Source organism: Magnolia sinica, chromosome 8 (genome assembly GCF_029962835.1).
Source record: "Magnolia sinica isolate HGM2019 chromosome 8, MsV1, whole genome shotgun sequence".
Classification (NCBI taxonomy): Eukaryota; Viridiplantae; Streptophyta; class Magnoliopsida; order Magnoliales; family Magnoliaceae; genus Magnolia; species Magnolia sinica.
This window is the reverse complement of record NC_080580.1, coordinates 80,253,262-80,278,991: the sequence shown is the minus strand read 5'-3', so window position 1 is coordinate 80,278,991 and position 25,730 is coordinate 80,253,262. Positions and strand designations below refer to the sequence as shown.

Genomic DNA, 25,730 nt, shown 5'->3' with positions numbered 1-25,730 from the left:
CTTGAAATCGGCCTAAGAGAAGGTCACAATGAGGACATTTAACCATCATTGCCCATCAATGTGGACGTTTAACCAACATTGTTTCCAAGGAATGGCCCACATAGAGCCGAGCATAAAGTGAGCCCAAGGCCTCGCACAAGGGCCACATATACATCACATCGGGCCTCGACACATGGGCCATAAATACATCACATCGGGCTCCAACACATGGGCTGAGTATACATCATATTGGGCCTTATATACAACTCAATGGGCCATGCCAAAAGGGCCATAAATACACAACAGGTAGGCCCTGCACATGGGCCATTAATACATCTCAACGGGTCACGACCCATGGGCCTTAAATATAATACGTGGGCCGCACCAATGGGCCTCAAATAAATTACAATGGACCACAACATATGGGCTGGAAGTACATCTCATTGGGCCTTACCAAATGGGCCAAAAATATATCTCAATGGGCCAAGTCCCATGGGCCTCGAATACCTCTCATTGAGCCTCGCCCATGGGCCTCGAATACATCACAATGGGCCACAACCCATGGGCTTCAAATACACAATAGGTGGGCCCCGCACATGAGACTCAAGTACAAAACAGGTGGACCCCGCACATGGGCCAAAAATACAAATAGGTGGGCCCCTTACATGGTAATGGGGCCCACGACCCTAGAAAAATGGATGAATGGCGTGTATATAACACCTAAATCAAGGCGGGCCTCACAAGCCAGCCCCTCATGGGCGTATACATACATGAGGGTGGGCCTCACAGCCCTTAGCCGGGCTTCAAACAGACATCACAGTGGCCTCAAAAACATCACCACGTGGGGTCCACGGACTGGACGGTGCTGATGAAACACGTACATCATGCTGGGGCCACGAGGAAGGACGGTGTGAATAAACGCATCACAAGGTGGGCCCCTCCCGTCCAGCAAATGGGCGGCGTGGATATACATCATCAGGGTGGACCACTCGTCCATCAAAATGGATAGGCAGTGTGAATACAACACGTGCATCTTGGTGGAGTCCACGTCCAGCGGACTGGACTGGACGGTGAGGATGCAGACTAACCACATCAGGGTGGGCCACGTCCAGTACTGCTGGACGGCCCAAATACAACCCATACGCCATGGTGGGCCCCACAGAACTCGCTGTCGTCAACCAGCAGCTACGTCTGCTGGTGGGGGTACACGAATGGACGGTGTGGATCAAACCCACACAACAGGTGGGGTCCACAGCATGTGCAAGGCTCTGTCCAGGACCGTCCAGACTTTCTGGACGGTGTGGATGGAATACATACAACCCGGTGGGCACCACCATCCAGATGATGGACGGTGTGATGAAACACATACCTTAAGCTGGAGCCACGTGGACGGCCCACCAAGATTCCAGCTGGGAGACCCAGCCGCTGTTGCAGCTGGTATAGTAGGCGGGTTCCACCGTCCTTTGCTGGACGGTGGACAACACGAACGCAACACACGTGTCAGGGCAGGCCCCTGGACGGTGTGAATGCAATACATGCTTCATGGTGGTCCACAGCACCGTGGATGGTGTGATCACACACATTATGGAAGGTACCCACCGTCCATAGATTGGACAGTGTAGATGCAATGCATCATGATAAGGTGGGCCCCACACGTGACTACAGCAGCTAAATAGCTGGTTTGCACCAGCCAACCATGTCAGATGAATGGACGGTTTGGATGGAACGCATCCATCAGGTGGTGGGTCTCACCGTCCAGCCATCTGGACGGTGTGATGAGGCCCATACATCACGCGTGGCAACACACGGCACCATCCTTGAATGGACGGTGCTGATAAGATCTATATCAACGTGGCCCCACCCTGCCAAAAACGGACGGATGGTGTTGGATAAAATCCACACCTCAGATGGTCTGGACGGTGGAACGTACATATGTTGGTGGGGGTCCATGTAAATGGACGGTCTGGATCATAAGACCCCAGCCCATTAGATATACTTAGGTGGTTCCACCATTTAGACGGTGTGGATTGAAACCACACATCACGTGATGGTGGGCACGTAGATGGGATCCACGGATGGTGTGTGTGAAACACATACATGAAAGGTGGGTCCCACGTGGGAGTGGCCCACCCAGATATATCTATATATATGATATTAATATATTATATAAATAATATATATAGAGAGAGAGAGAGAGAGAGAGAGAGAGAGAGAGAGAGAGTCATGCTCCCCTGCGCACCTACGCACGTGCGCACCTTTGCACACGTGCCATGGGTGTCTAATCTGAACGGTCCATGTGATGCGGAATCCCATGAAACCTCATGCAACAAATTTTCACCTCGATCTAAAATTCTGGTTGGCCATAGAAAAGATAAATGCAAATCAAGGGAGGAAACTGTTTTCATTTTTCATGGCCCATCAAAGTTTTAGATCAAAGTAAAACTTGGGCCCGGGAGGTTTCACGAGGTGCTGCTTCACATGAACGGTTCAGATTTTGGATCCACACCACGTATGATGGGTTCTCAAAAAAGTTCGTACGTAGTAGGTACGAACTGGTTCGCAGGTGAGCGTTTCCGTGTGTATATATATATATATATATATAAAATACCCACTAGTCCAGCGTCCAGGCCTGGACGGTCTGGATGCAAGGCATGCGTCATGCCATTCTCATTAACACCGTCCATGAGGCTGGACGATGTGGACAAACCTCATACAACACGGTGGCCCCACATCCAGTGGGCCATACGTTGGGATCAAGCTGATATTTGTTCCGTCCAACGCGTCCATCAGGTGGGTCCCATAAAGGTGGATGGCATGGATAAAATATATATTTCATGGTGGGCCACACACACACACCATCATCCATACAAGAGAGAGAGAGAGAGAGAGAGAGAGAGAGAGAGAAACAGTGAGATGGAGGGACCCTGCTACTATGAGCCCCTCTCAATACAAGGTATGCATCAAGTGGGCCCTAACATATGTGGGCCCTCAAATAATAGAAACAACGATACAAAATCACCCACCGTTAGATCTCCAATTCCTTCTTCCGCCAATGCAATATAGAGCTACAAGGGGTGCGATTCAACAGTCAAGATGGACTTTGGATGGTAGAGATGTGAGGTAGGAAGGTGGGCCACACTAGCTCCTCCCTTTTTCTCCTTGGAAGCCATGAACGTTTCCTCCCTTGGGAATTATTTGAATGGGGTGAAGAGAGAAATAAAAGAGTGATGGGAGTTATAAGGATGGATGACAAGGAGTGTATGGGTGAGAGATGGGGCTAATTGACTTTTTGGGCATGAGATGAGATGGGGTATGGGTAGCATTGCCTTGTTGGCATGAAAAGTATGGGAAAGGTAAGGTCTTGGTTGACTTGGTGGAAAGAGGGGGTATGGGTAGAGATTTCATTCTCTCAACCAGGAATCTTTCTGAAAACGGCGCACACGTTGCCCACGGTGTTTCCTCAATTTATTCTCAGGCCCACAATTCCTGGCCTAGGTATCGCCTCGGCACGTGAGACGCAGCACTGGAACTGCGGCGACAACGTAATCGCTAGGGTGTAAGTCTCAGGTTGAGCTGACTCTGGAATATGGGATACAACTCAGGAATGCGTGTAAATGTTATCTACGCGTCGCAGGTATCCGGAATTTGAGCGGGAGGACTGTGAAAGTTTATAGAATGGTACGGTCTATGATACAAACCTCACAGCCACACCGTTTTGTTCGGGCGTGTGGTGCACTGTGTTGTGCCTAATGATTTCTTTATCTTTGCAATATTCATTAAACTCAGTAGAAGTAAATTCTCCACCATTGTCAGCCCTTGAAACTTTTATTTTTCACCCTGTCCATTTTTCCACCATTGTCTTCCATTGTCTGAATGTGGTAAAAACTTTGGATTTACATTTCATAAAGTAAACACAAACTTTCCGGAAGTAGTCGTTAATGAATGAGACAAACCATTATGATCCCTCAATGGAAACCTCTGGCGATGGCCCCCATACGTTAGTGTGCACATAATCAAGCACTCCCTTATATACATGTTTTTTAAATTTAAAAGATAATCTAGATTGTTTACCATATATACAATAATCGTATATATGTAAATCAAAATTCTTAAAAGCTAGAATCAAATAACGAAAAGAAAGTACCTTCATGCCCCGCTCACTCATGTGGCCTAGACGAGCATGCCACAAACGTGCAGATGTGGAATCCGCCACAGCCACTGTCGCTCCACCTATTGAAGTGCTTCTGATAGCTTTCGATCAACTTGTAAAGGTTTTCGTGCCTCTGAGCTCTTATAACCACGAGTGTCCCCTTTGTTACTTTAAGACACCATTGACGCCGGTGAACTTGCACCCTATTGTATTGAGTGCACCGAGAGAAACTAAGTTTTTCTTCATATCAGGAATGTGCCTGACCTCAGTTAAGGTATGTTCCATCCCATTAAACATCTTGATGCACACCGTACTAACAGCCATAACATTACAAGCATTGTCATTACCCATCAAAACCTGTCCACCATCACACTCTCTATAATTGACGAACCAACTCTGATGATGAGTCATATGATATAATGCTCTCGTGTCAAGGATCCACTCGTCTCTACGATCATCGTACAAATGCCCAATCATAGACACTGACAATACATCACATATGCTTGTCTCTCCATTAGGAATAACAATGTTAGCCTCCCTAGAAGAAGCCTTTGAGTTTTCTTTCTTCACTTTAGGATTTGTGTAATTCTTCTTTATGTGTCTGTTCATCCCACAGTTCTAGTACTTTAATTTGCCTTTGCCTTTGGATTCAGATCTAGACTTTGAAGATCTTGTACCTCGTTCAGTATTCCAGCCCTCATAAGCAGTGCATCAGAAGAAGTCCCTATGCTACCGTTTATCTTTCTCATAGCCTTCCCCTAAAGGGATGAGATAATGATATCCACACTCATGGATGATTTATTGGTGCACAATGAGTCCTTGAATGACTCACATGAAGCGGGAAGAGAATTCAACATAATAAATGCCTGATCTTCATCTTTAACCACTTCCTCCATGTCCAGCAACTTGCAAACCAACTTATTAAAACTATTGATGTGGGGCTCCTCATCTCCACCTTCTGTCATCTTGAAGTTGAACAACGACAACTTCAACTGTAGGCGATTCTCAAGGGACTTTTTGGCATAAAAGTCCTCTAACTTTGCTGATGTAGAGCGGGTTGCGAACAGTTTCATGGCCAAAATGGATCAGAAAAGGTTCGGTCGATGACAGAACTGATCCGGACCATCGGACCTTAGATCGGGCGTATCTCGCAATTCGGAATGACTTTCTTGACATAAAATATATGATTTTGGGGTAGAACGAGCTACTTTAGCCAACCAACCCCGCTATGTCAGGTTGCACAGCCTAGAATTGACAAAAACCCTTGGATCGACGGTCGTTTCCCTGTTTTAATTTCGTTTTTACTATAAATAGTAAGTTTTAGTTTCATTATAACTCTTCATCCGTCGGGCTTTAGGAGTTGCGTCCAATGTGAAAAGATCTTAGAATAATTAGGGGAACGGTTTGGTGAAGCCAAATAGGACACTTACTATTTTTGGTCGAAAACCTTGCGCACTAGTAGACATCACGATCGTCTATAAATAGTAAATTTACTATTTATAGTAAGTCGCAGATTATAGGAGTTTTAGTTGTAATTTGATTCTGATTTCTTTCCCATTGCTTGGTACCCTTATTTAAAGGGTTGTGAACTCATTTTTAGTCATCAATTAATCAATTTTGAATTTCTTACAATTTATTTATATTTTCTACTTTCTTTCCTCGTGGATTCGAGAAGTCTCTGTGAGGAGTCTAGAGAAGCTCCGTGAATTCAGAGTAGTTATCCTTATCACGTTCATCCCGTGTCATTTGCCCATAATTTCGCAGAGGTTTTCTCTCTCAAAACATTGTAGAGAACCTCATCTGTGAGACACAATCAGATAGAGGATAAGGCCTTCTTATTAAGAGTATTCCAATCATCATAACTCATAGATGGTCGACGCTCTTCAAGAGCCCCATCTTCACTTTGTTTAGTTAATAGGCTAATCATCTTAACCTTCCATAACTCAAAATTATTTTTCCCTGAGTACTTCACAATATCATACTTAATGTTTTCCATTGATACTAATCCTTCAGATTCAAGCTAGCGCCCCAACATTAGCTCAGATACCACTTGTTGGGGGAACCGCGGAAGCACACAAAGATGAATCTATGATAGCAATCCAATAGCACCATGCAAATGAAGAAGAACATAATGGTTTAACGTAGAAAAATCCTTTCGAGAAAAAACCACGGCACAAAGCGACAAATGAATACTATGCAAGCAAAATTACAAAGAGAAAGAGCTTACCCAATTCAAACAACCTCAAATCTCACCCTTGCTACACCGTTTGAGCCCCTTGCATGAATTTGAAAACCACTAGGATTGGTTTCTAATCCTGTTTACACCCATATATATAGCCTTGCGAAGAATCCCAAACGGAAAAGGAAACTGGGACGAATCCCATCCTAAATGGAAAAGGAAATATGAAACTTGATTAAAGACATCAAATACAACACATCCTTACATCAATATCCCTATACTTTTTAGTCTTTTTTAAGCAGAAAGGTGGGAGCACACCGCCTCTAGTTTTTAACCTAATTAGACTAAAGCATAGAGAGAGAGAGAGAGAGAGAGAGAGAGGTTTGACTTCATTTTTACTACCAACAATTAGTTTCTGCTAACGTTTGTCGTATTGAAAAATGAAGAAACTAGTATAATCAGTTATAACCGTCCAATTTCTTGACAACATCAGACTCACCTTAACGGTGAAGAAGAGACTTGATACAAAGGATATTATCATTCTAGATGGTGAGCCACTTGATCAATGGTTCAGATCTATCAGAAGTAGCTTCCCAAAAATCATGATCATCAATATCTCAAGTAGGCCATGTGATTAGAGAGAGAAGTCTATGAATTGTATCTTTCATTTACTGGAGTAGTGTTTAAATATAAGGTTTGGTATAAATAGGCTAGCTATACAAGCATTTATAAAAAAAAATAACATCCTCTCCATATTTATAGAATTTATAAACACATACCCTCAACTTAGATGTATTCATGGGAATCATTAGGAGTTTGAAGACATGGTGTAAGAACTTGGAGTTATTGTAAGAATTGGTAAAAAAATCATTGAGCTATTCGGAGGAGTCGAGATACGAGAGAGAAATTATGCTGGCTAAGTATTCTTGAAGAACAAAATGGTAATCCACCTCAATATGCTTGGTTCGTTCATGAAATTCATGATTGCAAGTAATATGGATAGCACTTTTATTATCCCAGTGTAAAGGAATGGGTGTGGTAGACTTTATACCTAAATTAGCAAGCAAAAATCAGAACTAGACAATCTTAGTAGTTGTTTGAGCCATCACTTGATACTCTACCTTAGTAGTAGATTGAGAAATGCGTTGCTGCTTCTTACTTATCCATTAAAGAAGCAAGTTCTCAAGAAATATACAAAAGCTCGTAAGAGACTTCCGATCAGATACGATTCTAGTAAAATCAGAATCAGAATATGCTCATAAGTCAAAACATGAAGGCATAGAGAAGTAAAGAACTTTACAAAGAATATCTCGAATATATCAAATGATACATAAAACAACATCTAGAAGTACAAAGAGTAGTGCACAAAATAATTGACTAACAAGGTGGACAACATAAGCAATATTTGGCTAAGAAATATTAAAGTCAATTAAGCCATCAACAAAATGACGATAAAGAGTAGGATCAGGAAGTAGTTCTTCATCTATAGGACTAAGCTTGATATTTAATTTGGTTAGAGTGTCAACATGCTTTTTATATTATTTGTTAATCGTTCTTGAGAGACGAGATCAATAGCATATTTAATTTGAGATCGTAAATAGCCATACAGAGGATATGCAACTTCGAGCCCTAAAAAGTAAAAGTAAAAAATTGAGATCTTTCATCTCAAAAAGATGACTAAGATGTTGTTTGATCATACAAGTAACAACTTCATCGTCACCAGAGATAATCATGTCATCAACATAGAGTAACAAAATAGCCCATCCTTTGGGAGTGTTTGAGATGAATAATCCAAGATAATGAAAACTTTGTTAGAATTCTACTGACATAACTGTAGAGCTAAATTTAGCAAATTAGATTAGAGGAGCTAGTTTGGGACTATACAAAGTGCATCTAAGGTGACACACATGATTTTCAGAATCAAATACTACCGAGGTAGTTGCATATAGACTTCTTGTAGATCCCTAATAAGAAATGCATTTTTGACATCAAGCTGATAAAAAGGTTGCTAATGAATGACAGAACTGCTATCAAGGTCCGGATTGTCATCATATGAGCAGCTGGAGGAAACATTTCAGCAAAATCAATATCAAATTACTAGTTATAGCCAGTGTTCAAATTATCGGCGACAATATCGAATTGTCGCTGATAATATCGGTATCGCTAGCTCAGCGATATCGAAACCCTATTTATTCATTTCGGTACCAGCTATCGCCGATAATCTCACCGATAATATCGGATTGTCAGTATTTTCAAAATGTTGCTGATATTTCACTGTTCCCACTAAACACGGGTGGGAACTGTAGCCAACAAGCCACCTTTATCGATAAAAGGGGGATGTTGTCGATGATAAAATCGTCGAAATCAAAAACAAAAAACATTAAAAAAAAAAATACTTGTTTTTCACTCGGATCTATTTGAAGGCGCGAATTCATGGCTATTGAGTGCAGATTGGCAACTTTTCGGTAAGATTAAACCCTAAAAAAATCTTTTTTTCATCGAAAAATCCTCTGGCAACTTCTCAAGAAAAGAATCGGCTTACAGGCCAAGATCTTGTTGAAAAATAAAGGTTTTTTAAAAAAAATTTGGGATGAGGGAGAGGGATTTTCGGGTTGAAAATTCAGAGAAATTGGTGGGAAGGAGATGAATTTTTGAAAATTTTGGACGAGGAGAGGGATTTTCGGGATTTTAACGTAAATTGGGGATCGAGCGTGAAATCGAATTGCGTACTTAGTTACTCAGTACTCTCTAATTATACTAAGTAAACTCTGTTGGGCCCACCGTGAATGTATCTGGTCTATCCATGTGGTCCATTCATTTTTCCATCTTATTTTAGGGGTTGAGACCAAAATTTAAGCGCACCAAAAGATCAAGTGGACCATACCATTGGAAATAATTAGAATAATGACTTCCACCATTCAAACCTTTCTAGGGCCCACAGTGATGTTTATTTCTCATCCAACCTGTTCATAAGATCACATAGACATGGATGAAGGGAAAACACAAATAGAAGTTTGATCCAAAACTTCTGTGGCCCCCAAGAAATTTTCAACGGTAGATGTTCAATTCATACTGTTTCCTATGGTGTGGTCCACTTGAAGTTTGGATATACTTCGTTTTTAGGCTCAAGACCTAAAATTATCAATTAAAATGGATGGACGGAGTGGATAAAATACATAAATCACGGTGGACCCCACAGAGTTTACCCAGTACACTTAGCGTACTAAGTAACTCAGTACGCAATCAGCTTCCATCGAGTGGGGCTTTGACGGTGCAGGTCGGTGCTCCGTGGGCCCCACCATGATGCATCTGTTGTATCCATGCTGTCCATTAATTTTTAAATATCATTTTAGAGCTTGATCCAAAAAAATGAGGTAGATCTAAAACTCAGGTGGACCACACCATGAGAAAATAGTAGTGATTGGATATCCACCATTTAAATCCTCCTACGGCCCACTGTACTGTTTATTTGACATCCAATCTATTAATTAGGTCATATAGACCTAGATGAAGGGAAAAAACAAAGATCAGGTTGTTCCAAAACTTTATGGCCCCAAAAAAGTTTTTAATGGTCAAAGTTCATTCAACACTGTTCCTATAAAGTGGTCCAATTGAGATTGGGATATACCTCATTTTTTTTCTCATACAATAAAATGATCTATAAAAATAGATGGACGGCATGGATGAAACACATACCTCATGGTGGGGCCCACTTGATATTGAAACCTTCCTAGGGCCCTGCCATTGAACACCTTGCCATTGAAATGGATGCGGATTGCGTCTTACCCCTGCCCAAACGGTATTCCGTCTGAGCAGAGCTATGTGGGGCCCACCATGATGTAAGTGTTTTATCCACGCCGTTCATCTTTTTTCTCAGATCCTTTTAAGATATGATAATAAAAATGAAGCAGGTCCACAACTCCAGTGGACCACACCAAAGGAAGCTGCAGTGATAATGACATCCACCGTTGAAACCTTTTTAGGGGCCACCGTGATGTTTTTTTTTTCTTTTTTTACCATCCAACCTATTAATAAGGTCATTTAGACGTGGATGAAGTGAAAACACAAATATCAGCTTGATCTAAAGCTTCTCCAGCTCCCAAGAAGTTTTTAATGGTGGACGTTCAATTCTCACTTTGTGTTCCACATAAGACCTGTACCTGCCTCATTTTTGGGCTCATATCTTAAAATAATCTGAGAAAAATGATTAACGGCATGGATAAAACAATTACATCATGGTGGGCCCCACAGAGCCCTGCCCGGATGGATTATCGTCCGGGCGGGGGTAGGACGCAATCTACGTCCCATTAAAATAGGCGCAGATTGGATACGGACAAGGTCAATAGCCAAATCACTACTGAAGTGACGTCACTAGGCTCTTTGGACCCCACCGTGATGTAATTGTTGTATCCATACCATCCAACCATTTTTAGAGATCATTTTATGGCATTATAAAGAGAATGAGATAAATCTAAATTTCAAGTGGACCCATCACAGAAAACCGTGGGAGCCATCACACCCATCGTTGAAACATTTATAAGGCCCACAGTGATGTATTTTTGAGATCCATCCTATTCATAAGTTAACATAGAGATAGATTAAGTGAAAACAAAAATATTATCTTCATCAGAAACTACTGTGGCCCCTAAGAAGTTTTGAACGGTGGATGTCACTGTCCCCACTAATTTTTATGGTGGGGTCCACTTGAACTTTAGATCTATCTCATTCTCTTTGTAATGTTGTAAAATGATCTCTAAAAATGGCTGGACGTTATGGATATAACACATGCATCATGGTGGGGTCCACAGAGCTTGCTGACGTCACTTCAGTAGCGATTTGGCTATTGACCTTGTCAGTATCCAATCTGCGCCCATTCAAGACACACGAGAGAATCTAACCAATACGTGCAAGATCGAGGCCTTTCATCAAGTGGGACCCTTTGTAAATCTATGTTGACCCAAAAATCTGGATGGTTCACTTATCCAATGGGCTATTGCCTTTAAGAAAACTGGAAATCAAATATGACCAGCGATCTGCATGTTTTCTACTTAAAGTTTTAGTCAGGCTTGGGCCCACCTGATAAATGGTCAGGATTTCGTGAGTATGCCAACGAATGACATAAATTTCAACTTCAATTTACACTCATGCAAATCACCTTGTCATTTATGTACCTTCAATAGGGAAGATCAGGTCTAAGGTTTAAAACTCTTAACCAACTAATTCCCTGCAATCCAGACCATTGATTTGGTGTGAATGGTGGGGTCCACTTGAAGCATTGATGCTGATGCCCATCATATAAATAGTTTGGATCACCGAATCATGGGACACCACTTGTATAACTACAAACTGATAGAAAAAAAATAATCCAAAAAGTGGTCAAAAGTTTGAGACGAGATCCAATCCATCTATCATGTGGTCTACTTTTTTTTTTGGTCAATTATTGCAAAATTGTATACAACTAGGGAGTACAATGTCGTCTGAATCGAGAAAAGGAGGAGCAAGGGACATTTGATGGAAACATGGACGGCTAGTGGAGGGGAATAAATATGGAGCCATATGTAACTATTGTGGCCAAGTGATACGGAGTGAGGGAGTGTCTAGGCTAAAGGAACATTTGGCAGGGGAATACAAGAATGTGAAAGACTGTCCAAGTGTAACAAGGCCAGTGAGAGAGGAGATGAGAAGAGTGTTGACTGAAGCGAAGTCACGCAAGCTACAACAGAATGATTGGGAGAGGGATATGTGGGAGGAGCTATGAGGCACTAGACGGGGCCTAGGTGTTATCGACGAGCAAGATGACAACGACGATGAGGGGATTGCGTATCCCGATGACTGTGTTACGACTCGAGAAAGGAGGGATTTTAGATAAGTGATTTGTGAGTCTCAGGCTTCAGAGTGGGAGGGGGAGCAAAGAAGACGGTTTGTTGAGAGTAGGTCGTCGTTTGGGCATCCCGACATGAGGCTGGTGGGAGCAGCAGATGATTTGAGGGAGGCAGCGGGCATGGCCTACAATGCATGCAAAGCGCTCTGTCTCAGATGCACCCATTGCAAGTGTTAATCAAAAGAGATTAAAAAATATGTGGAGCAAGGGGCTCAGGGAGAAAGTGGGAAGCGCTATATCTAGGTGGTTCATCTCCAGCCATGTACCAGCAAATACAGCAGTTAGTCCTCACTTCAAAAATATAATTGAGGAGGTACAACTTACTGGGCCCGGCATGAAGCCTCCCACGCCACAGGAGATTCTTAGCATCTACCTCGATCCGGAGCATGAGGAGATGCAAGCTTGGGTGATAATCATGTGCGATGGGTGGACGGGACCTATGAAATTGTCCATTATCAATTTCATGGTGTACTGTAGAGGGCAGCCCGTTTTCCTCAAATCCATTGATGCATTGACTAGAATAAAAGATCACGAATACATAAACGATCTCCTAAAAGGAGTGATTAGAGATATTGGATCCCAAAATGTTGTCCAAGTTATGACAGACAATGGCAGTGCGTTCATTAAAGCGGGGAAGAAATTGATTAGGAAATACAATCTCTATTGGACCCCGTGTGCGGCACACTGCATTGATTTAATGCTCGATGAGATAGGCCAAATGGATTCTGTCAGGAGGACCATCAAGGATGCAAGGAGAGTGACAAACTTTATATATAATCAATCATGGTTGTTGGTTGCAATGCGTGAGTGTTGTGGAGGGGACATCATTAGACCAAGCGCGACATGGTTCGCCACGAACTTCATTGCACTCGACAGCTTATACAGGCACCACGTGGGTCTCAGAAATTTGTTCAGATCCGAGAGATACATGGAGTGGAATCAGAGGAAGACTGAGGGTGCAAAGACTTGTTCAAAGATAGTGCTTTTCGATTCTTTCTAGGATAAAGTTCACAACATCGTTTCTTTCCTGCATCCGATGTACAAGGTCCTATGAGCCATAGATAATGAGATGTGACCTTCGATAGGGTCAATGTATGAGCTTATGAGAATTATGAGAGAGAGAATAATGATTGCAATCCCTAGTTCGTATCAGTGGGTGATCAATATCATCGATCATCGATGGACCGGGACTCTTAAGCATCCACTCCACCAAGCTGGTAAGTTTGTTAATACAACTGAGTACTTTAAGCATCACTTCTGTTTGCATGTTAATACAACTGAGTAACTAATATTTGGGTTTTAGCATACTATCTGAATCTCAAATTTATTATAAATGTCGGCTCCATGAGAATAATGATTTGACAATGGCCGTCCACGAGGTGTTTGAACAATAGTTCCCAGAATCGATAACGCAAGCAAATTTCGGTAACTAGGTAATGTAATAAATTTTCTTCCTTATAGCCTCTAGAAATATGGGTGATTAAAAATAATGACTTGTGAATCTGTGTTTACAGTTGTTGCGGTTTAGGGATGCAAGGGGTATGTTCTCATCCGCACTAGCAAAAGCATCGACTGAAACAATGATACTGTGTGAGTATGGTAACATAATTAGGTAATTGTATTTTTTGTTTAAACTTTAAACTAAAATAAGCTCCTCATGGATATATAGGTGAGTGGTGGGCAATGTACGGAGTCGACACGCCCGCACTACAGTTATTGATAGTCCGTGTTCTCACACAAACTGTATCCTCCTCACCGTGTGAGAGGAATTGGAGCACATGGTCACTCATACATACCGGTAAGAGGAATAGGCTGGCATATGAGAAGTTGCAAAAGCTCATTTATTACCACTATAATATGAAGTTAAGAGAGAGTCAGTTGCGGTAGACCGAGACATGGAGGAAAATCTGGACCCGTTGGACCTGTTGTCTATAGGTAATATGGCACAGATAGGTAATGATGATGAGGACCAAATCAGCTGATTTAGATGATTCAACAGCTGGTTTAGATGATTCGGAGGGAGGCCCTGCACCACAGGTAGCCGAGGGAGCAACGTTTCTGGATATCGATGTCGATCGGGTAGTAATCCAACATAAGGCGGATATAGACTCCTTTGATCCTTTCGTAAGGAGTTCGACACGTTCAATGAGGGTGAGGAAGCATTTCACGACCCCCTCCCCTTCATCAAGTCGTAGTGAGTGATGATGATGATAAGACTCAACCCCCACTCAACACTGGTCCTAGGGACGATGACGATGATGATGATGGTGATGAGGGAGGGGACGGAGGCATCGACACTAGTATAGGTGGTACTAGTGGGGGTGGGGGTGGCAGTGGTGGGAGGTACACGATGGCTCAGAGCCAACAATCCATTAGCCAGTTCATTGAGGAGCAGAGCTTTGACCATGCCACTCAGGATGAGAACCATGAATCTCGTCCACCATCTAGGACGAGAGCATTAGAGCCCACATATATGTTCGAGTGTCGTTCGAAGAAGAAAGCTGGACGCGCCGCGGCTAATGCTCTCATATACAGCTTGTCATCTATGGACATAAGTTTAGATCAGGGGAGCTCCACGTCTATCCCACCTTATGCTCATGGGGGATATCATAGGTATGGCCATGACAACTCTGACATTCATCTACTCATGGGTACAAGTAGCCAAAAGACAGTTCTTCAAGTCATGACACTTTGACAGGAGGATATTCGGGGTACTCGTATGACTGACAACAATTCTATCAAGGAGTCGGTGTTGGACTTGATCTATTCCCTCAGCACGCTGCTCAACAAATGCCGTCGATGTATGTCACGCAATTCCCATGTATAGGCATACTTGTACAATTTGGGGAGGATGACTATCTGAGGTATATAAGAGAGTTCCTCAATCGGTACGAGCAGAGGATGACCTGGGAACAATACTGCCAACATGTTGGGCAACAGTACTACTCTCAACTGCCATGGGATCCGGACAATGATTACGAGCTAACTCGTCACTCTATATGGGGGTAAAACATGGCCCGAAATGTATATTTTTTTGAATTAATTTACTTTTGCATGTCTTAATTATTGTAAGTTTGCATTTGTATTATATAAACTCATTTTGGTTACTATTTGAGTGATTTTTTACGATAACGCATACCTTTTGGCCCCCATTAAATGGAAACTTTTAATTTAATGTATTCTTTTTGTAATTTTTTCATTCCTGAATATATAAATATGTGTATTCAAGCATGTCCTGAAGTTTCACTGAAAAATTCCACTATTTTCTCCATGTTTCCCCCTTTTTCCCTACATTTCCGATCATCGGCGATATTATCGGTGATAACGATATTATATTTTTATCTCCGGCCAGCAAAACTTGTAGCGATACTGACAACTCGAACACTGGTTATAGCCTTTGGCTATAAGACGATTGTTTAATGCTTCCATCAGCTTTTGTTTTAATCTCGTACACTCATCAACATCCAATAACATATTTTCCTAGGGGAAGAGAAGCATGAGAACAATTTCGTACACTCATCAACATTCAATAGCATATTTTCCTAGGGGAAGAGAAGCAAGTTCTCATGCTTGTATTTGATTAAGAACATGTAGTTCTTCTGACATAGCCTATTGCCATTCAGTATGATTTGATGCCTCCTTCTAAGATTGAGGCTCAGAATAACCGTGAATTGAGGCAATGACAGCTTGATGATGAGGTAAAAGGATTTCATAATTTACAAAATGAACAAGAGGAATATAGGGTCTAAAGCTACGACAAACATCAAGAGACGATACATAATTAGCAGATGCGAGAGTTGAAACATAGGCAATAGAAGGACATCTTGTCAGGCTTTCTGAAGGTCCTGCAAGTGATATCTCAGGTTAAGACAAATCCTCGGAGAAGGAAAGAAGAAATGATATGTGGGGAAGTGCTTTCTTTTGAGGAATGAAAAGGAAGATGTTCGCAAAAAATAATATTTTACGAGAACCCTGTCTTGGATTTTGGATAATAACACCAATAACCTTTCTAACTATTTGGGTACTCGAGAAAACAACATTGAACAGTTTTAGAAGACAAATTTTTCTGGCTAGCTAAGGGAACGATATAAGTGCATCCAAACACATAAAGACCTGAGTAGTCTAGGCGGGGTTAAATGAATGCGAGAGCAGGGAAGGCTTTAGCAGATGATAGCTTAGGGTTAGATTGGCGGAAGACTCGGCCCTGTTATGGATGGGATAGGGGCCGCAGTAGGGTGTGTGGTCAATTGACGGTGTCAGTGACGATGCCGATGACGACGGGGGATCGGTAGTGGATAGCTAGGGATCTTGGGCAAGCGTTTCTATCGAATGGTGTTCCGGTGGACAACTAGATCGTGGATGGCATGGGCAAAGTGCATGGCAAATGCACTGGTGTGATGTCATCAAGCACGGGTTCGATCGGCAATGGTGGTACCGATCGTGGACAAGATTGATAGTGCCGGACGGAGTTGGGGATGGTGTTGCCAATTGGGGATGGGTAGGGATCGAGGTTGGTGATGTCAGATGGTTTGATCGGGGATAGGGTGCTGCCAGTTGGACTAAGGTGGTGTCGATTAGAAATGGTGGTTGTCTGTTGGATAGAGATGGTGCTGGACAAAAACAGGGATTGTGGGTGCCGGTTAGAATGCGGGTGATGGACGATGACAGAAGAATTGCAACAACAACAAGATTGATGAAATCAATGGCTTGGATCATATCCAGGCTTTGATACCATGTGATCAGAAATGAATTATGTGTATCTTTTGTTAAGTGTAAGTCCTTACACTTACCCGGGGGTAGACTTCCTGGAGTTTCAACACCGGGTCAAGGGTTCGAGTACCCACCAGTGGTGAAATCCTACGGCGTGCGTGTGTGGGGTGTGTGTGCACGTGTGTAAGCATTCGTGTGTTTAAAAAAAAGAAGACTGAGTTTCAACATTTAGATCCATACAAAGATTATTTTCATGCAAATTGACAAAGTTGAAAATGGACAATAGACAACATGTAAAACTCAAATGGGCCGATTTTCCTAATGTATCATTTGGATTGTAATGACAGGCTCACACAAATAAGATGTACCATAGACATGCTCTCAAACAATTATAGTGCTCTAAAAATATCATTTTCTTATAACACGCTTAATGTATAGTTCTCGTCAAGTTTTCTTACTAATTCACTTACCTTTGAGTGTCTGTACAGGTGTAGGTATTGGTGTAAGTCTCTTGCTTTTACTCATTGTTGGTTTTTGGTCGTATTGGGCATGGAGGAAAAGAAAGCTCATCAAACCAAAAGAAATTTTCTTTCAACAAAATGGAGGTTTTCTATTGGAAGAAAAGCGTCAATCATTTGCTGAGACATTCAAAAATTTTACTAGAGAAGAGTTACAAACGGCAACCAATAGTTATGACAAAAGCCAAATCGTCGGTCAGGGCGGTTTTGGTACAGTTTACAAAGGAATATTACGTAACAATAAGATGGTTGCTGTTAAAAAGTCCAAAATAGTGGATAAGACCCAAATCGAGCAGTTTATAAATGAGGTCCACATCTTGTCGTAGATCAGCCACAGAAATATTGTTAAGCTCTTGGGTTGCTGTTTAGAAGAAGTTCCAATCCTGGTGTATGAATTTATTTCCAATGGAAACCTCTCCGAGCATATCCATGGCGACGGCTTTGCATCGTCACTTTCGTTAGAAAACCATCTAAGGATTGCTACAGAAACTGCAGGGGCACTTTACTATTTACACTCCATAGCTTCTGCACCCATCTTTCATAGAGATGTGAAGTCCGCCAATGTACTTTTGGATAATAATTTCACAGCGAAAGTGTCTGATTTTGGAGCTTCAAGATTGGTTCGGCTGGATCAAACTCAAGTAACGACGTTGGTGATGGGGACATGGGGATACTTAGATCCAGAGTATCATCAAACAGGCCAATTAACAGCAAAGAGCGATGTATATGGCTTTGGCATGATTCTTTTGGAGCTCTTGACGGGTGAGAGGCCCATTTCTTCCACTAGATCTGAAGAATATAAAAGCCTTTCCAGGTACTTCCTCTCATCGATGAAAGAGAATCGACTATTTGAAATTTTAGAGGACCGAGTTCGAGATGAAGGGGGAGAAGAAGAGCTCATGGCAGTTGCTCAGCTTGCTAAGAGATGCTTAAAACTTAAGGGGGAAGAACGACCTACAATGAAGGAAGTGGTAGTGGAGCTAGAGGGGCTAAGGTCTCATGAACATCCCTGGGAACCCAACAATCATGAAGAGATTGAGATCTTGTTAGGTGAAACTTCACAAGGCCATGCTAGCAATTCAACATGTGAATATAGTGTTGATAACCACATGCTATCAGCATTAGAGATCGGACACTAGCGTGCCTTTTTTGTTAAGAAGATGAGTGTATTTATTCCTATTTGTTTCGATGGTAATTCTCTAGCATATTATTTTGTTTCAACAATTTGGTCATTTGGCAGTGTGGAATTCGACACCCAAAACCAACAAATTCTTACAAATCCCTCGAATTCCACTCTGCCAAACGACCCTAAGGTAATTGATATATTTGTCTGGCTAGATTGTCTTGATCATTCCCACTTTTGTGTTAGGAATGGAACACTTGTGCTACTACTTTTCAATTCCAAAAATGGAAAATAATGTATGCAAATCAACTGATGAGATAGTAAACAGTGGCTCCCTATTGTAATATGATATTTGAATTTTAATTAATGTGAGGAGATGTGTCTTGGGCATATTGTCCATGTGTTGCAAGATGTTGTCCATAACATTGAAACTTTAAACTAACTTAGAAGTAATATTAGAATATTAAGAACACCTTGAGTACATATCCCACGGTGATTCTTTCAATTGTTGTTGAGTTTGAAAACTTTACATATTTTACAGTGTGCACCTTTAATGTGTGTGTGTGTGAGTGTGTGTGTGTGTGTGTGTGTGTGTGTTGAGTCAGCTTCGGATGGGCACTATGATGTGGTTGTTGGTGCTGCTGGATGGCCTTTGATTGATAACATCTTTAGTAGTGATTGGATGTGGGAAAATGAGTAGAAGCTGAGGATAAGAAGCAGTCCATTGATGAGAATGCTCCTTCGCCGCGGGATGGATCTGAGTGCCAGCCCGTCTGAATTCCAAGGCTAGAAAGGTCTGCCTTTGGGGTTATTCTAAGTAGGATGTGCATGGTTGGGAAAATTGTTTTTGGATCTGTTATTGATGTGAGTAGACTAGTTCTGTATAGTCCCTGTTTATATGATAGGTGTGGCCCTCTCCTTTTCATTGGGACTGCCCGGATCGACGTACAGTTTCTCCACAGAAAAAAAAAAAAACAGGAGAAGAAGAGGAAAAGTTTCAGCAATTTTGAAAGCAGTTTCAGTGATTCCAGGTCCAAACCAGCAATGTGATGTTGCAGCAGCTTCAGAGATGGATCAGTTTTGTTCGCTTTCACCCCTGTAAGCATGAAAGAGTTGTGATGCAGTCTACACTGGCTGTAGCAGCAACCTCCTTCTCTCTTAGCTGCTCATTCTCCTATTTTCTCTATCGGTGCTTGCTGTTTAGCAATTCTTTGCTGGGGTCAGCCTGGGCTGTGATCCGTTTGCAGTGAAGGTCTGGTCGGGAGTTGAAGTTCATACCATGTGTGGTGTGTTCAATCCAGAAGCATGTGTGTTCTGGCACCTTTAGCTAAGCGTTCATAGGGAGTAGTTGGAATGTGCCAGCAATGGTGTGGCGTAGCAATTCCCATGCAAGGAAGCTCCAGTGATTTGAAGAATCTTCTCTCAATCATTCAGCTCATGGAGCAGCTCTGGCATTGAGATAACACTACACCAAAATCTTAATTTACCAACGGGTGTGTCTTTGGTTCTAGAACAATTCCAAACCGTTTCAAATTCAATATGGTTTAAAACTGTTTCAGATATTTTTATGCCTGGCGGTGTATAATATATATAATATAATATAATATAATATAATATAATATAAAGGAAAGATGCCTCCATTTCAATATAACAAAAGGATACAGAGGGGAAACAAGTCGCCCCCAAGATTCGGGCTTCCCGGGGGGGGGGAGCCTATCGTAAAGAAAGCATCAATATGGCCAAGGGAGGCCACAAAAGGGGGCCAAGACCACTAGTGCTCCCTCCTGACCGAACCTAAACCCAACCTGTCCAGAAAAAGCAGACCCCTAACTTCGTGAGGGAGATCTGGACGGGCAGAAAACAGAGCCGATCCTTGATTTACGCTACCTAATTTGGCCAAAAAGTTACCCTCTCTACAAATATGAACAAAATTTACATTTAAGGAGGTGGTGAGGCTCTTGATTCTCATGACCCAATAACTCCATTTCCATCCCGGGCAAGAAAGCCTCGAGAGAAACCGCACCACCAAAAGGGAGTCAGATTCCACAATAATGTTGGAGAAGCCATGATGGATGCAATGCTACAGGCTGTCGAGTACAACACGAAGCTTCGCTCTAGTGTTCGAAGCATTGCTGTAACCTGCATAAAAACCGAAGCAAAACTCGCCTTTGTCTCCTCTGCAAACGCCCCCACCGCCGGCTGCCCCCAGGTTACCCCTAGAAGAGCCGTTAATATTCAACTTCACCCAGCCTTGTGGAGGTTTGGTCCAGACAACGACTTGGGCCGGCTTCATCTGCTGGGGCTGCCATGAAATGCCGAAAGCCTCCAGCGCCCTGCTAGATGAAATCGCATGGGATCGAGGGGGCTTCCAATTTTCCAATAGACAACGAATCCAGCCTGTGACCCGCAAGATGATCACACCAACGTTCATGATTACCCCGTCAAATTTCGACGCGTTTCTCCCTTTCCAAAGTTCCCAAAGAATGAAACAGGGCACCATCTTCTTGAAAGGGGGGGACGGCCCGTTCGTAGATTGTGAACTCCACCAATGGACCAGCCATCTCTCCATCGATGGTAACGGTCTAAGTTGGGTATCATAAATACGAGAAAACTGGGCCCAAACCGCTCTCGCTGGGCCGCTCCGCATAAACAGGTGGACAGCAGATTCCACCGCAGGCCTCTACGTCAGCTAGAAGCCCTCCACACAATAGCAATAGTGGGAGGCAAGCTGAATCCCATGTGTTTGGACAACAGCATCAACCGGCAGTGCCCCCCCTATAATTCTCCAGGCTAGTAAGGAGATCTTGGGCGGTAGTTTGGCGTTCCAAATATTCATTCCCCAAGCCGTGTTGGGGTTGCACATCCTGCAAACATCCCATGCCGACGAAACAGAGAAAACACCAAATGGATTTGGCTGCCAAACTGGAGAATATGGGCCATCAGATATGCATTGCCCACCATGGAAGATTTCGTCAATTACCTGCTAAGGGAGAACCGAGTAGCCGACCGATGGTGCAAGTGGGCCCATCCTGCCAGGATATCATTGACCTGAAGAGGCCGAAGTGGCGGAGGGATATCGCACGACGTCATACCCTCCAGCGGCCCACCACCTATCTAGTTAGAGGTCCACAAGTCCAAATTACCAGCACTAATTTGCAATTAAACGTGAGCTTCTAAAATTGGGAACAAGCTTCTGATTTTCTTCCACAGGGGTGAGACAGAGTTCATAAACTTCGTCTGACCTGCAGTCTGCAAGTCGTGGGCATATCTGGTCTGCATGAACGAACCCCACAGCCCCTTGTCTGCTTTATACTTCACGATCCAAGCCATTTTGAGCCGGCACGCCTTCATGACTTCCGAAAGGCTCCTAATTCCCAAACCCCCTTCCAGCTTTGGCATTGTAATGGTCCTCCATTTCTTCCAATGAAGTTTCTTTTTTCCATTAGCCCAACCCCAAAGGAAGTCAGCAAAACGAGTTTCCAAGCTCTTCAGGACCCTAACTGGGACATGGGTCACCGCGAGAGTATGAACTGGGAAACTAGCCAGGACATGCTTCACTAACGTGGCTCTACCCGCCATTGACACGCAACGAGCTTGCCAACCTTTGATATGTCCATCCATCTTGTCCACAAGTTTCTGAAAAGCGTCCTTCTTCCTTCTGCCCACGGATATTGGGACACCTAGATAGGTAATGATGTCCCTCTCACCATACCCAGTTCTCTTTGAACTGCCGTGTTTCTAGATGCATACATACTTTCTACGCACATAAACTGACTCTTGTGGAAATTAATCTTCTGGCTTGACGCCAGCTGATATGCATCAAGGAAACACTTAGCTGCACGGATGGATTTAAGGCCACCATACAGAAACAGTAGACTGTCATTGGTAAACAGCAAATGAGAAACCCCCACGTTCCCACGCCGGCCTCTGAAGGGGAGACAAGCACCTGAATCCATCTATTTTTTGAAACCTCTCCCTAGCACCTCCAAAGCTAGGATAAACAAGCTAGGTGATAACGGGTCCCCTTGTTGCAACCCGCGAGTGGATTTGAAGAAACCACCAGCTTCCCCGTTGACTAAAACTGAGAACCAGCAGTTATTCCAACAGCATTCCACGAGCTTAATCCAAGAAACCGAAAACCCAAAGAGTTTCAGCACCCTTTTAAGAAAAGGCCACTCAACTCTATTATATGCTTTCTCTATGTTAAGCTTTACAAGAATATTACCTCCTCTTACCCTTCTATTCAGATCCCGAAGGAGCTCTTGGGAGAGCGCGAGATTTTTCGAGATGGAACAACCTTGGACGAACGCTCCCTGCTCCAGGGAAATCAGCGAGGGCAGCAGCACGTTCAACCTGGATGTAATCACTTTAGCAAAAATTTTGTACACGACATTACATAAGATGATGGGCTGGAAGTCTGAAAACCACTTTGGGGCTGCCGCCTTGGGGATGAGGGCAATCAGCGAAGCGGTGATGGCCCTAAGCATAGAGCCTCCCTCAAATAAATGAGTAGCCACTCTCCAGATATCCTAACTCACAATGTCCCAATAGCCCGCAAAGAAAGCAGTGGAAAATCTATCCGGTCCAGCGGCTCCGTCCCTTGAAATGGAGATGACAGCCTGATGTACCACCAACAGAGAAGGCGGGGCCATTAGCTTCGCATTTTTCTCGTCAGTAACCAGTGAAGGGATGGACTCAATCACTGGATTCTCCAACTCAACCGCACCAGCCAAGAATTGATGATGGAAGTATCTAACTGCCTCGAGCTTGATATCCACCTGTGACTCAACAGTCTGACCCGTCTCCAATCTGATGGAACTAATCCACTCTCCTCCGGCTTTTTCTATAGTTGAAGCATGGAAGAATGTCGTGTTTCTATCCCCCTCTGCCAACCAACTATTTCTAGCTTTCTGTTTCCAGAAGGACTCCTCCATGCGTTCAAGGCAGGAGAAGGATGCTCTAGCCTCCATTAACTCAGCCTGGGCAGCACTGTCATCCTCAGCCTGACCCGAATCTTGCTGGATTTTGGTTCCGGATTTGCCAAGTTTTCCTCTCCCTGCTTAACTGCCGAAAAGATATTCCCTACCACCTCCTTATTCCAGCGTTTCAGATTGGATTTCATAGCCTTCAGTTTGGAAAGAATGTTAACCATAGGATGAGGGTCATCAACTGACGCCCAGACCTCCTTAACCAGAGGAAGGAAATCATCGCGATGTAACCATTTCCGCTAAGAGCGGAATGGTTTTGGGCCTGCATAATTCTGGATAGGCGGAACGAGCAGCAGGGGAGCATGATTGGAATTATGGCAAGGGAGGTGGCGTACCTGGAATGACGGGAAGGTGCTGCTCCACAAGGCATTGATCAGCACACGGTCCAACCTAGCCCACACTCTGTAAGAGCCAACTTGATTGTTGGACCACGTGAACTGGTTCCCAACAAACCCTACATCAAGAAGGCTGGCGTTGTTGATAGCCTCCATGAAATCCAGCGAGCTACCTTTGTCATTGGCCCTTGTGCTACGCCTCTCTAAAGCATCGATAATCGCATTAAAATCCCCGCCCAGGACCCAAGGTCCCTAGACTGATCTAGACATGGAAGCCATATCATCCCACAAGGTTCTCCGGTGGATCCTCGAATAGCTCGCGTAGAAAGCAGGGAACGTGATTGGGTTGCTGCTTTGGTGGAAGACCATGGTTAATGAGATCATCTACTTCATGATGGCTACGTCTGTCATAGTGGACTGATATTTACAAAACACCCAGATCTTGCCGCCAACTTCAACATTAGAGTATGAGGAATGAAAGCCAATACATAGTCCGATCTGCGTTCTCTTAGATTCCCTGACCATAGGCTTAAGAATAGCCACGATCCAAGGGTTATGGGTCTTGATTAATCTCTTCAACGAACTGATAGTAGGCGAATTTCCTACCCCTCAGGCATTCCACACTAGGGCCTTATCCATCATGGGTAATAATGCTAGAAATGGCCCTTCGCTGCAAGCTTCTCAGTCTGGATAACCATTCGTCCCTGGACACTGCACTCTGGGGATTTTTAGGGACCCTCTTTGGCCCTTTCTTCCTTAGTAGAATCTTTTGGCAGGCAGTTGTTCTTTTTCTTGAAGTGACTTGCTCACAATTCGCAACCTTGGTCCGAGGGGGAGTTCTACCCACATCCCCAATAGACCCAATGGGCAAACTGTCTGGAGGTGGAATCTGGTCCTTAATGTTACGTCCATCGACATTCGGAGTAGCACTGATGGATCCTCTATCATCCCCCGATTGGGAGAAGTACGGTGAGAGGTCAACTACAATCCCTCTGTTTGACAAGGACCGATCAGCAGCGCAAGAGGAGGGAGTACAGTGGGAATTGGGGAAGGAGTATCCATCAGTTGAAGGGGACATAAAGAGGTGATCCAGTCCAGGCCCTTACCTTGCTGCTCTGAACTGCAGATCCCTAACTGATTTGGAACGGGTTAGTCCCACCACAACCTTTTGGGATGGAATAATCAGGGATCTACATCGCCTCAGGGTGGAGGCACTCTAGTCTCTGGGAAGTGTTGTACTACGCCCCTTGAGGTGATCCAATAGGATAGGTGGTTGAGCAAGGACCCATCTCGTCTGACTGGGGGCTGAGCAAGCAGGAGAGAAAACGTCACTGGGATTCAGGGCTTGATCGTTCCCTATATGAAATCCCACGAGGGCATTGGACACCTGAGTATCATCCTGGAATTCAGTATGTTGGCCATCCACTTGAGGATCTGCTGGATGCGACGTACCAACTCCCCTAAGGCCATCTATAAAGAGTAAGACCGGTTGCATCAGACCCTGGTTCACATAAGCATTACCACAAACACCTTAGCAGCCAAGGTTGGGGCTGTCCAAATTTAGGACCCCTACTCCCCTGGAATCTGCATCTGGCAATTGTTCAATCGCTTTGAAGCATTCCTCGACCCATTGTTTGGTACTACAACGAGGCGGGGTGGCCTCCCTTGGGACGTTTTCAATGTTGCCCAACCCCAACTCTGCTTCAACTACCGCATGAACTGGGAACTGTTGGCCCTCAACAACTAATCTCAGCACTCGCTGTAGATCTATTCCTGGTCATAATTTCACCTTAATTCTGGCAAAACCTTGGAATAGTCTGAGGCGGCTGATGGAATCAATCATTAGAACGCTGCCAAAGTAATTACC

General features: G+C 43.5%; 1 protein-coding gene and 1 pseudogene across 1 annotated transcript; one reads left to right on the top strand and one right to left on the bottom strand.

The window, feature by feature from the left end:
- LOC131254335 (wall-associated receptor kinase 2-like) overlaps positions 1–18,556 on the top strand; it is a 31,208-nt pseudogene extending 12,652 nt beyond the window's left edge.
- A 3,940-nt stretch (positions 18,557–22,496) lies between these two features.
- On the bottom strand, positions 22,497–23,474 carry LOC131254334 (uncharacterized). The gene is made up of 2 exons (XM_058255323.1): positions 23,079–23,474; positions 22,497–22,853 (listed from the first exon to the last, which is right to left on the bottom strand). Exons 1-2 carry the CDS (start codon positions 23,472–23,474, stop codon positions 22,497–22,499), a joined length of 753 nt encoding a protein of 250 aa, XP_058111306.1.
- Between the last annotated feature and the right edge of the window lie 2,256 nt (positions 23,475–25,730).